This window comes from Gymnogyps californianus, chromosome 11 (assembly GCF_018139145.2).
Source record: "Gymnogyps californianus isolate 813 chromosome 11, ASM1813914v2, whole genome shotgun sequence".
In the NCBI taxonomy this organism is placed as follows: Eukaryota; Metazoa; Chordata; class Aves; order Accipitriformes; family Cathartidae; genus Gymnogyps; species Gymnogyps californianus.
Window position 1 is genome coordinate 1,028,650 of NC_059481.1, and position 14,150 is coordinate 1,042,799.

The 14,150-nt window shown below is 50.3% G+C and overlaps 1 protein-coding gene across 5 annotated transcripts in view; it reads left to right on the forward strand.

Annotated features, from left to right (window-relative positions):
• Window positions 1-13,375, forward strand: part of CSNK1G1 (casein kinase 1 gamma 1) — a 131,543-nt gene extending 118,168 nt beyond the window's left edge. For 4 of the 5 annotated variants that reach the window (XM_050903208.1, XM_050903207.1, XM_050903210.1 and 1 more), the window contains exons 12-14: window positions 3,827-3,934; window positions 7,079-7,185; window positions 12,642-13,375. In XM_050903208.1, the coding sequence (XP_050759165.1) occupies window positions 3,827-3,934; window positions 7,079-7,185; window positions 12,642-12,696 (270 nt within the window). In that variant the 3' untranslated portion in view covers window positions 12,697-13,375. Of the gene's footprint in view, window positions 1-3,826; window positions 3,935-7,078; window positions 7,186-9,566; window positions 9,591-12,641 lie in introns of all 5 variants that reach the window. The other variant, XM_050903211.1, reaches the window with a different exon arrangement.
• Window positions 13,376-14,150: the final 775 nt, after the last annotated feature.

Genomic DNA, 14,150 nt, shown 5'->3' on the forward strand with positions numbered 1-14,150 from the left:
TGGCACCTCTCTGAATTCCTCTTGGACCAGAGAAGCAGAAGCCATATGCCGTTAGAGGTGGCTGGGGCTGATTCTTGCCTTGGTCATGGCAAGCACAATTCCTGCTTAATTTAGAGATTGTGATTTGAGCAGAATTTTGTCAAAGTAGCAGGTTGCTGAAATACTGTATCAGCCAGTGGAATTCCTCGGGATCGTGAACCAAGCGGAGCACAATTTGGAGTGGGTCATTTTTCTGTAGTTTGTGGGTAAGCTGTTTAAGACAACTATCCAGCCTGGGCAGACTACCTGACCTACCTGGCCAACAACGTTCTTTTGCGTGCTTTTACTCATAGCACGTGGACCATGGAGTAGACCAACCGTTGTGGCGATGGCAGCCTGCCCCCAGGTGCCCTCTTCCCACGGACCGTGCAGCTGCGATAAGGATGTGCGTGTCCCATGTACGCGCAATATATCCTTCTCAGGGTGTCCAGTTCATGGCGTGAGTGTTGCAGAGCATAAAGGACTGCCAGGGTAGGGTCCCTTGGGGAGGCTGGGCATCATGGTCTGGATGAACTGCCAGTTTTTGAATTTGCATTTCCCCATTTTTGCCTTTCTAGTTGTAATATTTTGTTGGTGTTGAGAGTTTGGATTTTCTGTATTAACAGAACTGATCAGAAGTTCAGTAGATCTCCAACTGCCGGCTCCTAGCTAGAGCTGTTGGTGCTCTTACTTCCCAGTGAGTGGTTCTGGGCTCGCTCTGCTCCTCTAACTGCTGTGTGCTGTTCTAGCTCCTCGTCTGCTGTCTCTGCTCCCACTCAGCTTCGCGCAAGCTGGGGTTTGTGGGTGCAGACTCGAGTGTGAGATGTAATAACCTGTCTGGGCTCAGCTTTCCTTGTTCCATGCAGCTGGGCTCTGAATGGTAGAGCAGCTAACGTAGACTAGAATACATCTCAAGCCATCAGCTCCAATCAGGATGAATACCCCTCGTTAGAAGAGTTGCTTGTAGGAAGCTGGATTGTTTGAAGCACGTGTGCAGTACTGTATTTATGCATGCTGATTAGTGTGGACTGGTTTGTGAGTACTAGTAAAATAATCTGCTTTAATATATTGCCTGATTAATGCATTAACCCTCCTTTTTTGGGTGGCAGTCTCTAGTTGTCCGCTTTGACAACAGACTTTCACGCTGTGTACGTATGAGGCATCTTGTTTCCTTTAACGGACAATGACGCCTGGCTTCATTTTCAAGCATGTTAGTTCACAAATTATAGTACGTAGCCCAAAGAAATCTCTCCCAGTCCCAAAATATTATGCAGGCAGCCTTCAGTCCTTGTTCTTCTGAGCCTCGCAAATAGTCTTGATGCTGTGTTGCATAGCAGCTTTTGTCATTTTTTTCACCTAAACATTACTTAGGATGCTGTATTATTTAATATCCCAATATGCAGGGAAAATCAGTTTCTTCTTGTCAAAACATAAACAACTGTCTTCCAAGGGATGTTCCTTTTAAGTATTGAGCAAACGATTTCTCTAAAAGAAAAAGAAGAAAAAATAAACATCTAGAGCAGTGAATTGGAGGCATGGGTTTGGGTCAGGTGACTGCCTTGATCTCCAAATTTAATTGCCTTATTTTTGTTCCCGGGTATAACAACTGCAGATTCTCTTTTATAATATTTGGTTCCCAGTAAAGATGCTGATGAGAGAGTAATCTCCTTTTTGTAGTCTTTTCCTCTAGGAAGTGAAGATACTTAACTATCAAAGATGGGTGAGCACTTCCCCCTCTGTCTTTGGGTGCCAGTCTTGTCTTGTAACTTGGTAGCTGGTAGGAAGGTGATGAGTGTTAACGGGAACTTGATGCTCTCAAATTTCACGGGCATCTCTTCCTCAGTGTCACTGCTTGGGTTGCGTTTCGGGCAGCTCAACTCAAGCCTACTTCAAAACCAGTTTATCACGTACTTGGCTGTAGAGCTAAAAGAGAAAAATCTGGCTCTTGTGGCTACTAGAGCCTTTCCTAGGAACTGCTTCCAGACTCCTAGGCAGAAGCTTGCTTCTCCTAACGTTGACGTAGCATGGTACTACTTCATTGCCCAGGCTAGCCAAGCGACCTGATGGCATTTGGAAGAAGCAGCACTCAAGACCTGTCTTCTACTAGCTTTTAAAACCTGCTTTTAAATTCTCCAGTTGTTTATAATCTTGTGCCTTGCAGCCATTAAAAAATATTCCAAGGGAAGTGCTTCTCCTTTGAATGTCACCAAGTACAAAAAGTGTAAGCAGCGTCTCAGGCTGACAGGAAGAACATGTCATAAGAAGATTTAATAGGACAAGCCTGGACAAGCCCACCTCTAGGGAAATACTACCTATGAACTGGATTTGGTGGCTGCTTAGAAGGAGGAGCGGCCCCGTGGGTCACTCTGGGAGGGAGTCAGAGGTCACGTGCAAAGGGAACGATAGCGAATGTTTTATGAAATGCCAGGAGACTTCTTTTTTTATTCTCCTACTTTTTGCACGTGCTCCTGCTCTAGTTGAGTGACAGTTTACTAGTTAGTGTTGAAGTTTATTCAAAGGTTTCTGGAGTCTTTCTCTGCTTGCAGTCTTTTTTTTTTCTTTTTTCTTTTTTCACAGTGGCACGGAGCCCTGTGGCTTCTCTTCCTCTGACCAGGGCTCAAGCTCATCATCTGTGGCTGCAGGGAGTAACACACAGTAGTGCTGGGGAAAGGCAGGGCCTGTGCACCTCTCTTTGGTTTGATACTTCAGATTATCAGCAGTGAAGCTGGTGTTTATTCGCTTGAGCCTCTTGTTTCCTGGCCAGGTCCATGGTGCCTCTGTTCAGCACCCCTCCTGCCCGGTGCGGGTGCGCTGGGGGACTCTGCTGCTCTGCCCTCTCTTCTTTCAAATTTGTGCTTCAGCTTTGAAACATTTGCTTAAATTTTTATACGGCATCCAGGGAGACACCTTTTAAACGTGTCCCATCGGTCACTTCAGGCTTGACTATGTCATGTGCTGTTGGCCTGAGGCCAACACAGATCTACCTGTTTGTCCTACACTTCCCAGTCTTGGGAAGTGTTCCTCCAGCTGGTTGGTTGGGTTTAGGTGCGCTGAGATCCTCCTGGGTCTTAGATGAATGCTGGATGTGTTGTATCAAAGCTGGGTGACCTGTAAGGAGCTTCACATGCAAGTGCCAAGTGGTTCTTCTAATAAATAAAATTCTAATAATTTAACTGCCTAAAGTTTGCATCTGTTGGGGATAAAGAAGAAACCGTTAGCGAAAGTTTCTTATCTACTTTTCTGCAGAAAACCAAAAAGCCACCAACCCTCTCTCCAGCCAAGCAGGTGTGGTGGATGTTTCCTTCTGCACTGCACAGGTGAATCAGTGTGTGGAACTGGCTTTTGGTGAAATAAAATGTGGCTTTGTTTTATGTTGCAAATTTGAGTTAAAAAAATATGTATTTTAGGGAGGTCGAGCTTGCGTATCCAGTCTTGCTGCCATGCCAAGTGCTCTGGTGTGTGTGACCTGACAGACGTAGTTAAACATACTGTCAGTGTGTTGATTTCTATGCTGAGACCCATGGAAATGAAGCCGTGTAAGGAAAAATCTTCCTGAATAGATCTGAGCTTTCTCTTTGTTTAGCAGCTAGAGGAGAAGAAATCCACTCCTGCAGTGGATTACTGCAGACACCGCTCAAGTAAAGTATGAGGTCCACTTGGTAAAGAGAAATTTTAGCCCACCTAAAAGTTTAAATGCCTTGCTTTTTGCAAAGAAACTAACTCACTAACAAACACCCTTTTCTTTCTTCCCCTCATTCACCTTTTGCCCTCTCTTCTGTTTCTCTCATGCTTCTGAACTTGTGAGCAGGCGTCATCAGATCGCCGAGGGGAGTGGGAGATCCAGCCAAGCCGGCAGACGAATACCTCGTACTTGACATCTCATTTGGCTGCAGACCGGCACGGAGGATCAGTACAGGTACCTCTTCCTCCTGATGTGTACAGCCTTGATGCGAGAATTTGTGTTAAATCCCCTGAATTGTCCTCGAACTGCAGTAACATCGTGGTCAGGAGAGCAATTTCACAGGCTGGTTTGGTCCTGTCCTGTACATAACACTCAAGCCATGGTTTGTGGGACCCAAGCTGATGGCCAACATTGCTGCTGTTACTGTTTCAACGAAGCTTTTCCTTTGACAGCTATTTTGAACTCAGATTTGTCAAACTGAACACAGAAAGGAGTGTAAATTAGCAGGTCTGGTCTATAAAGCACCCCTCTATCCCCATCTTGGGGATGCTCTTAGGTAGTAAGAAGCAGCTGAAATAGGGTTTGTTGCATATAAACCCCATTAATGTTAGGAAAATAGTTGAGCTGTTCCAGTTCAGGCTTGATAGGTGAGGAGCTGGTTGAATTCCTCCTGCTTAATGGAAATCTAGGGGTGTCAGACTGGAGAAATGCACGGGGGATGGCTGGTGCGAGCAGGCTGTACAGCCACTTCTCCCTCCGCATGGAGGGGAGACAGGCTGAACTGTCGCTGCAGTTGCAGGGTGCGGTGACCCTGTTCTGTTGCTCCCCAGTGCATTTGCATTTTAATTTTGGATCCAGTGGCAGACCAGCACCAGTGTAAGGGCGTGGTGGCTGCAAGTTGGATCTCTGGATGATTGCACTGTGGAAGGTGGATGAGCAGAGGACGCGCGACAGTGCCAGACAGCATTAACAGTGGCACTACAGCTAAGTTTTTAAATTCCTGAAAAGACTGCTTCTGTTTATGAAACAGTACCTGCCTCTGGTTGTTACTCAGGCTCGCTAAGGGAGTTTCTTGCACTACTGCCAGATTAAGATGGCTGGGCATGCTAGAGAGAAGATGCAAGAGTCATTCAAGCAAACAAGAACTGTCCAATATTACTGTCGAGGTGAACTCTTTGGCAGAGGTTTGCCTGCGAGAGCTGGCTCTAGTGCCAGACACAACACTTCGAAAATTGGCTCTGGTGAAATGGGAATTAGTGCCTGGAGTGGGACAGAGCTGAGCTGAGGAGACAGGTAGTGCAGGATGCACCTGAGTGAAATGCAGATTAGGTTGAAATTTTTACTTATTCCTGATACTTGGTTGGATTCAATGATTTTTTGGCTTGATTAGCCATGTTCCTTTTTTCATTTAAAGATATTTTACTGAGTGCCAGAGAAACTGAAAGATAAGGAGGAACTAATGTATGTATAGCTCTGATCTCAGACGTGAGCAGACAGTAAACTGGAGAAGTGTTCAAGGCCAGGTTGGACGGGGCTTTGAGCAACCTGATCTAGTGGAAGATGTCCCTGCCCATGGCAGGGGGGTTGGACTAGGTGATCTGTAAAGGTCCTTTCTGACCCAAACCATTCTGTGATCCTATGAATTCAGCACTGAGTAAGTACAGAGTAGGTGTTTTTATTCGTATTTTTTTATGTAAGAGGAATAGTTTCGTTGCGCAAAGCCAGCATGAGCTGTGTCTCCCCACAAATAGTGCTCTGCCAGAGTAGCTACAACAATAATGCAGTCCTAGTCTGAATTTGACTGGGCAGGTTGCCTACCTGAACAGTTTACAAGCCTGTATGTGCCACTGTAAGCATTAAAATTCTGCTTATCTGCAGCCAAGCACAGGAAATCTTCTGCTGTGCATGGCTGCTGGGCCGCAGATGCTTAAATTGTTTCTCAACAGATGCCCCAGCTCCTGCTGAACCCTCGGGAGGTCAGTAGCTTTGAGTGGTCGTTTCCTTTAAGGCAACGGTTGAATTTGCCACATCAAAATGAAGTGGCGGCATGTAAAAAAAGAGGAGGAAAATCAAAGCCTTTTGTAAAACGAAATTTAACAAGTAGCTGAAGAAACTGTGGGAAGATCACTGGGAATAGAACGATTAAGTGCTAGCATTCCGCAAAGTTGTGTGGGAAGTGTGGGCGTCTGGAGAACCTGGGTGGGCCCACAGTGTGATGAGTCTGGGAAGCGGGGTGTGAAGAGAACCCAAGGGGTTGTCACTTGAGGACAGCTCTGAAAACCACATGAGCTGAGTCCTGACCTGTCTCGGCAGAGACTGGCCACGGGACTTGATCTGTAGAAACAGCAGTTGCTGGTAGAACTTAAGTATTCAAAACGAACATGGATAGATGCACTTAATAGTGAGGGGACATCTGCTTCAATGGCTTCCTTCCCTTCATCTCTGGTGGATAGGTCATCCAGAGCCACCAGGAATACTGGGTAGCACCTTCACACACACACCCACCCACCCACCCACCCGCCATGGGAGATACCTCCTTTTACCTTGTAGAAAGGTGAAGAGGTGGAGCGGGAGGGGAACCACGCATCGTTACAGCTCTGGACCCAGGAGCAGCTCCAGGTGTTCACAGCGATGTGCAGGAGCCTGTCCTAACTTCCAGATGGAGTGCGGAAGGGCCGGCCAAACTTCGGTCCCATACAGGCTTCTTTGGCGGTTGTTGTGGCCATAAGCAATGATGAATTATCCAGAAAATTATGTGCTCTCCTGGCAAATGCAGAGCTGCTGGCAGCTGGGGATCTGGATGGTCATCCCTATAATGGAAACGCTGAAGTAAGCCATAATGTCAGCTGTGAAGCAAAAAGAGATGAGAGACCGTATCAATAGCTTTTGGGTGAGGACGTAATTCCAGAAACTGGCTGTGTAAGGAGTGAGACTCTGGTGGCTCTGGAGTGACCTCTTCCCACGGTACTGGCAGGCAACAGGACTGAGTTGCTCGCCTGTAAAAGTGTCAGGAGAAAACAATCAACATAATACAGTTTGTGTGTGTATATAGGGCTGTCAGTTAGTCTTCACACTAGTGGCTACACCTCCCAAAGACAAGAAGACCTGTGCTGGGCACAGGAGTGTGAATTAGTGAACACAGATGCAGTCCCCTGCCTGCTGTTCTGCTTGGGATGAACCAGCTGGTCTCTCCAAACCAGGCACATGATTCAAAGGCATCCAAGGAATCTGACAGCCTGCTAAGACAGTGCAAAGAGACAGGAGCAAACGGTAGTTATTCCGCAAATTTCCCATTCTCACAGCATCCCTTGTCCAGGTGGGTGGAGACGCATCACATGCAAGGGGGCTTCGTTAACGGGGTGTTCATTTGTGTTTCAGGTGGTTAGCTCGACCAACGGGGAGCTGAACGTGGACGACCCGACGGGGGCACACTCCAACGCGCCAATAACAGCGCAGGCAGAGGTGGAAGTGGTGGAGGAAGCTAAGTACGTTTGCTTTACAAACAGGCTTTCCACTGGTGTGGTCATTAATCCTCCTCCTGGGAAACGAGTGGGGATGTTTACCCGTGGTGAAGTACTCAATGCTCGTGTCCCATGCCCTTTTCCTTGCATATTGCTGCTTTTGTGCATGGTGCCTTCAGTGCTGCTGCTGCTGCTTCTTTTTTACACCTGTCATGGCTGGAGAACATAACTCATACTCAGAGCATGTATTGCAAGATAGACAGTAGCACAAATACCAAAATAATGTGAATTGATTTCAGGAATCCCGGTGAGCATCCCCTGTTCCAAAAGGAGAACGCGCTGTACTCTCGTGCTGAGAGTGTAGGAGTAGCTTGAGCACAGCTCAGTGAAGAGACTGTTGGTCTGAAAGTTAACACTTTATTTCTGGCTGCAAGAAGTGGATGCCAGGTATCCAGAACGGTCCTAAAGTAACTCTTGCAGGGACGGGTACTTCTCTCTGTGAATTCTCTTGGTCCAGCTCAACGGAAGCTGAGTGAGAGAAACCAGAAGCAGCCCTCCTGCTTGTGGGGGAGAGCGTGCTCCCTCTGAGCTGACCTCTCCTCTGTAGCTTGTGGTCAAGAGTGAGAACTGATGTACAAAGTTGCTGCTTTGACCATTTTGGCCTCTGCACACGTGCTGCATCTGGCACCATCATGTCACCTTTTGCATGATCCTCAACATGGGACCTTCTCGCTGCCTCTGAACTAGTCCAGGCCCTAGCAGGTCACAGCGTAATCCTGACACTCCCCGTGCGAGGGGTAAATAGGCCCCGGGGCTGCCTTTGAACTGGTCGGTGCTGTGACGTTGCCCAACTGCCTGGTTATAATTTGACTGGATGACACTGGTGTCGCTTGTCCCACATTGTTTGTCTCAGCCTTTGTGGGAACTTCTGTTAGGAATGGCTTGTGGGAGGGTGAGGAGGAAAACTGGCAGGCGTGAGAAAGGGTGTGTTGATGGAAAAGGTCCCTAGGTATGCATCAGGCTGAAGCCAGCGCTGGTTGTCCTGAAGGTCTTCTGCTGTCTGTTCCTCTGTCCCTCGCGAAGCACTTGCGTGTGATCTTGCTCGCTGGTAGCTGGCCTGGGCGTGATCCTGGCAGCAGCGTGCCTGAGCAACAGATACACTTTCTCCTGACAGCCAAAGGAGCGAGCCTTGGTTTCGGTGCAGGCTCCTCGTCAAGTATGGCAGGGTGGGGGAGATCTTGAGGTGCAACTTGTAGATTGGGCAATATTCCTCTTAGATATGGGTAGTGTGGCCTGCAGAGGCCACCAGTTTGGCATCACAGGCTCTGTCTTGGTCAGACTGAAGTGGGTCCCCCCCCAGGCACGTGGCTTGGGGTTGCTACTAGGATGGAGCAAATTGCTACCCTTAACAGTTCTCGATACAACAACCCAATGCAAGGAAGAGCCAGCTTTTAAGATGGGACCACCTTCAGCCTGTGTTTCTGCAGCACCTTGTTCAGCAAGGCCAGGATCCAGACCCCACACCTGTGTACAGGGGAGATGTCAAGGCAGGTGAAAAGGAGCGTGCAAGAGCCATGCTGTCCAAGCCGTGTCTTGCAGTGCATGGAACTGTTCTGTCTCTCTCCAGCCCTTGTTTGTGCGGTCTCAAATTGGTTTCAGAGGTGCTGGGAAGCAGAGCATAAGCTGCTTTGCGCTGACAGGTTTGGGGTCTCTTGTAATTCCCAAGTGTAGTCCGCTTCGTTCCTCTTGCCACAGGGAGGGGCGGCTTCATCTTTCCTTGCATCTGTGATCATAAATCCCCTCAGTTATATGAGGAAGGCAAAGGACTTCCGGATTCTGCTCTGTAGTAAAGTGGGCCAGAAAGAGCTAGGAGGAGCTGGAGCTCTGTGTTTTGAGATGAGATGCAATAGCAGGAAAGTCTTTCCCTGGCACTCCCGGCAGGCAGAGGAGCTGTGCAAACGCTTCTGCTTCTGGGGTATGCTGGAGATAAGCTCCTGATCCCGGCCGTGGGTTTTGCTGAAGGGCACCTCCCAGGCGTAGATCCATGATCTTGGCCCTTCTGCTGCTGGAGCTGCTGGGGAGAAGAGCAGATTCCTCTCCTGGTGGCCCAGAGCCCCTTTCTGATCCCAGCCCCAGAGAAGAACCTCATGGGGCCGGTGCCTTCATGGAAAACAGGGGGTGTTTGTCGGAGGCCTCGAGACCCTGGAAAACATGGCAGTTCTCGGCAGCACCATGGCAAGGGCAGAGGTGGTATGAGGGCTGGGGGCGGGCGGCGGGCAGGCATGGTGTGTGTCTGCCAGTCTGCACTGCATGTTTGCATGGCTGCAGTGACATGCTTTCATCCCACCTCTGTGAACTAATTGCTCTTTCTTCCTTTCTGTGTTTTTTCTCTACACTCTCTGTAGCTGCCTGAAAATGCTCAACTTGTGGTGAGTCCCTCTCTCCAGTCCACATGCAAGGGGGAGCGGACCAGACTAGACTGGGGTTGGCAAAATCAAACTGACCAAACCCTAAAAAGGCACAAAGTCAAAGCCAACCCAGAGCTGTTTTGATTTTAGGACCGTGCTGAGGACCACATGCAATATTGGGGAGGGTATGGGCTATGTCTGAGCGGCCGCATTAGGCCGAGTAATTTGGCTGATCTCTGAACTGATGGATGCAAAAAATAGATTTTAATCCTTTTCTATTCGGCTTACCATCTCCCCCAAACTGTTACGTCCGTGAGCAGATGATGTCTAATGGAGTTGGGCAGAGTCGGGACCAGGCTTGCCGAGCATCTCGCGGGAATTCCTCACGCAGACGGTTACGAAGGGAAAACCCTGTGCTGGGTATCGAGGGGAGGGGGCCAGTTGCTTCCTTGGAGAGTTTCCTCTGAAGAAGCACGGGCCAGGGCCTGTATCATAAGAGAGGATGGAAAGACGTGGCCATGGACTCCTCGTTAGTGACAGAGCCCCAGCTAGAGCCCCTGCTTGGAGAGGGTGGGTGGGAGATGGCTCCTTTCCAAAAACCCTGCAGCTTCCAGGTGAGGGTGCAGGTGAACAGGCTTCTCCAGGAAAGATGGGGCAGAGGGGCTGGGATTAGCATTGGTCCAAGCCCAGCTCAGGCATATGTATGGTTTTATCAGGGTTTTGAAGCCACAGCTGTAGTGTCCCGGTCTCAAGGTGTCCCATGGAGGCACTCCCTCCTTCCTTGGCCCTTGGAGAAACCATGTACCCAGTAAGCAGAGGACCAAGCAGAGACTCGGATGAGGAGTTTGTAGGTCCCAGGGAGGGCTGATGGGTGGGAATCGCTAGAGAGTGAGGTAACAAAGCCCGTGTGCGGCAAGGAATGTCCTTGTTGGATGGGAGACTGACCGCCTCTGCCCTGCTCTCCATAGACATTGCCTCCAATACCTCTGGCATCTCTGGCTTCTCTGTATGTCATAGTCTGGGGCTGTTCTCTTGGGCATTGTCTGCATGCAGAGAGATCACGTTCTGTAATTGTCAGCCTGCCTTATTCTTTTATTTTGGTGTTTTGCCTCTGCCTGTCTGAACTGCCAGGACTTCCTTTCCTGAACCCTTCCCTGGACCTCCGAGTAACAGCCTAAAAAGACAGTCACAAGGAAAAACAGCCAGAAGTCAGTCAGCTCCCTTCGTTCGGTGCCCGAGGAAACGAGTGCCGCTCAGCCCTCTTCTTCCCTTATCCGCTGCATGCGAAATCATAACTCGTGCATTGTCCATCCTCTCTCCCCATAACGTCCTCCCCCTTACTCACCATTGCCCAAGTCATGAAGGAAGGTGGCTGCTGTGGGAGAGAAGTACCACGACAGGTTAAAGCAGGAGAGGGTGGCAGATGGCCTGGGACAATAAAATGCAAGACCAGTCCTGGGGTGGGGGGGTTAAAAGTGCCAGCCATACGTAGGAGCCTGGGCTTGGGTGGTGCTTCAGACCGCATGCTGCAAACGTCAGGCGAGGTGGGTAGTGATGGAGTCGTCACAGGTCACTCTAAGCCTGTGTTCCTGCAAGGACAAGTGCTTTGCGTTTTTCGTCGTCTCACCTCCAAACTGGGCCTCTTTAGGAACCTAAAGACAAATCGTGGACGTCAAACTTCCCTTGGCCCTTAGTCCGTGCAGGCCAGAGGAACATGTGGTGCGAGGCGGCCCTCCTCTTGCTGTGGCTGTTTGAGCTCTCCATGTTGTAGGGGGTTTTGGTCTGCCCAGCAGATGATCTGTGCTGGCAGGCTTGGCTCACAGCGGGCTGGTGGTCACCCATCGCTTTTGCACCCCCTAGTAAGGTTCGTGCATCTGGGGGGTGCAAGTGAGAACAAATCTGTTCCTCCAGCCCTGAGAGGACAGAAGTGTCATGCTGACATTTCAGAGCCACGAAGGACCCAACGGAAAATAATTTGGAGAAGTTGTTACAGCTTTTTTGAACGCTTTTGGTCTGGCTGTTGGTAAAAGATGCTTGTAGGAAAAAATGGTCTTTGCATACTCACATCTGCTCTTGCTGCTTAGCCAGGCATCCCTTCCACCAGCCTGAAAAAGTAGTCTTTCAGCATCACCCAGGCTTCTCTGGAGATGGCTGTTAACGGCAGGAGGAGAAAGACACATAGCTCAGGAGCAGAACTCGCACAGAAGAAACACCTTTCTTCTGTGCAGAGGATTCCTGATAGTGGGCTGAGGATAGAAAGGTAGATATGCCTTAAACGCCAAGTAATTCTGTAGGAAGCCAGCAGGACTAGAAAACCTGGGTGACTGCTTTCAGTGTATCCCACAAGTGAAACCACCACTTCACGGTTCAGCTGCGATGGGCGTTTTTCTCCCCACCTCAGACTCCACTATCCATCCTTCTTGCTTCTCCTAATCCCCGGGCGCTGTGCACCTCCCTCGCATTGGATGAGGGAAGAAGCAGGGGTTCTGCATACTGGCACTGAATGATTTATCCAAGGTGGAAGCTCTGGTTATCGTGAAAGGTTCAGTAAAGAAACCTGGTCCCTGAGACGAGATCTCTTTGGAACTTGTCTTTTTAGTGAACGATGGCGAAAACCGTGTGTCACGTAGCTGGGAAGAGCAGCCAGGGCTCGCCATCCCAGTCCGCTTCCTCCAGGGTTCGGACAGAGGGAGCGGAGCATCTGGATCCTTGTTTTACTGCTTTCCCAGATGGCTCCTTGTGTTCCTGCCCCAGTCGAGCCTCGGGAGGGAGACAGCCCGGCGCTCAGGGGCTGCGCCCCGCTGTTGCCTGCGGCCTTCGGGCGGTGGGACCCCACAGCGTGCGGCTGACTTGCCTTTGCTGGTCTACCAGTCCGGGTTGGTGGTGTCAACCACCTACCAGCATCTGCCGACCTTGCCGACCATCCCATGGGACGGCAGGTCTGTCTGGGCCTCGGGCCGAGTGCGCGGAGGTGCTGTTGCATGCGGCTGAGCAGAGGGAAGCCCGGGGTGGCGGGGGACCTTCCTGGGGTGCCGGGTGCGGGGCTAACTAGCCTTGTCCTTTGTGCCCCAGGTGCTGCTGCTTCTTTAAGAGGAAACGGAAGAAGACGGCTCAGCGTCACAAGTGACCGGTGCCTCCTGGGCCTTGCAGGAACCACCGCGCCTGCAGCTCCTGCCCTGTCTCACTGGAAGGGGCTTCTCTTTAGGGGGGAGGAGGAGGCATAGGAGGAAGAGAGAAAAAAAAAAAAAGTGACATTTTAAACCAAAAAGAGAAGAAAACGTTCCAAAACAAACCACTCTGGGGTGGATCTGCTGAATGGTCTCCCTCGTTCACTCCAAGCCTGAAGCTCCTTTTGGGACCAGGACTGTGGCTGGCTCAGGTCTTGGTCGCCCTGGGAGGGGGGCTGGCTGGCTGACCCTCCTTCCCGTTGTTTACGGCGAAGGCATCGTTCACGCAAACCTGAGGACTGTGCTTAGTTCCTGCTCACTTTCCTCCCCTCCCTCCCCTGCGCTCTCTGCTCCTCCATCCTCCTCCCTCCTTAATTAAGCGAAGAAATACCGTAGGCTCGATTGGCTGTCGAGAGGGCAGGAGGATGCAGTGCGGGCAGAAGAGTTGCGTGGGAGAAGGGCCTGACTGCTGCAGCAGTAAGAGACAGGTTCCCTTTTCGGCTCCTTGGGAACAGTTACACTGTAATGTGCAAGCTGTGAGAAATTTGCAATCTACTGTTCCAGTTAGGTTTTTTTTCCGGCTCCCTTGACACCTCCCTCCTCTGACAGTAACAGAGCAATGTGGATTGTTTTAAAGAAGCTGACGTCGTTGCACTTTTTATTATTTTTAGCATTTACAGATGCACATTGTATCTGTGGATCTCTGCGTGGCCACGCGGTGCCAGCGCAGACAGACATTCAGTTGGGAAGACGGTGGGGTGCAAAGAATGCCCTCAAGTGGGGATGTCGACGACATCCACACGACCCTCTGTGCCAGTCTGGGGTTCCTGACGCCCGCCTTGGGCCACGCGCTGAGGAAAGCATACTTGAATTTTCAATCACCCTTTCTAGCTGCCGCTGAATGTTCCTACCATGGTTTCCTACACCGTGCCTGACCCAACTGGCCGGGAGACGCAAGGCTGTAGCCCGGCGTTGGCAGGAGGGAGCAGCGTCAGCTTTGCCAAGCTGGAGGAGTTTGCGCTGGCTTAAGCGGTAGATCTGGATGAAGGTAACTGGGAGGCAGCTGTTTCCCAAAGCGTAGGCTTTTCTCGGTGTGGACAACTGGGCAGCCTTCTCAAATCCCTCCTGGAGGGTGGTTGTGAACACGTACCTTCTGCGAGAAAACGTTAGCAGGAGCAAAGCTTCCCCGGCAGGGGAGAGGATACTTCACTGCCTTAACACTGATTTCATCTCCAGATGGTCAGATAGGTTTGACTGGAATAGCCTTCATGTCCTCTCTGTAAGCGTGGGTCTGGGGCACGTGGGACACCATCCCACCCCCACAGGAGAAGCCACGGTTCTCATGCACCGCTTTTGAGCCAAACCAATAGCTAGCAAAGGGCTTGGGGCGCTTTGCACACGTGTTTAAAAAAAA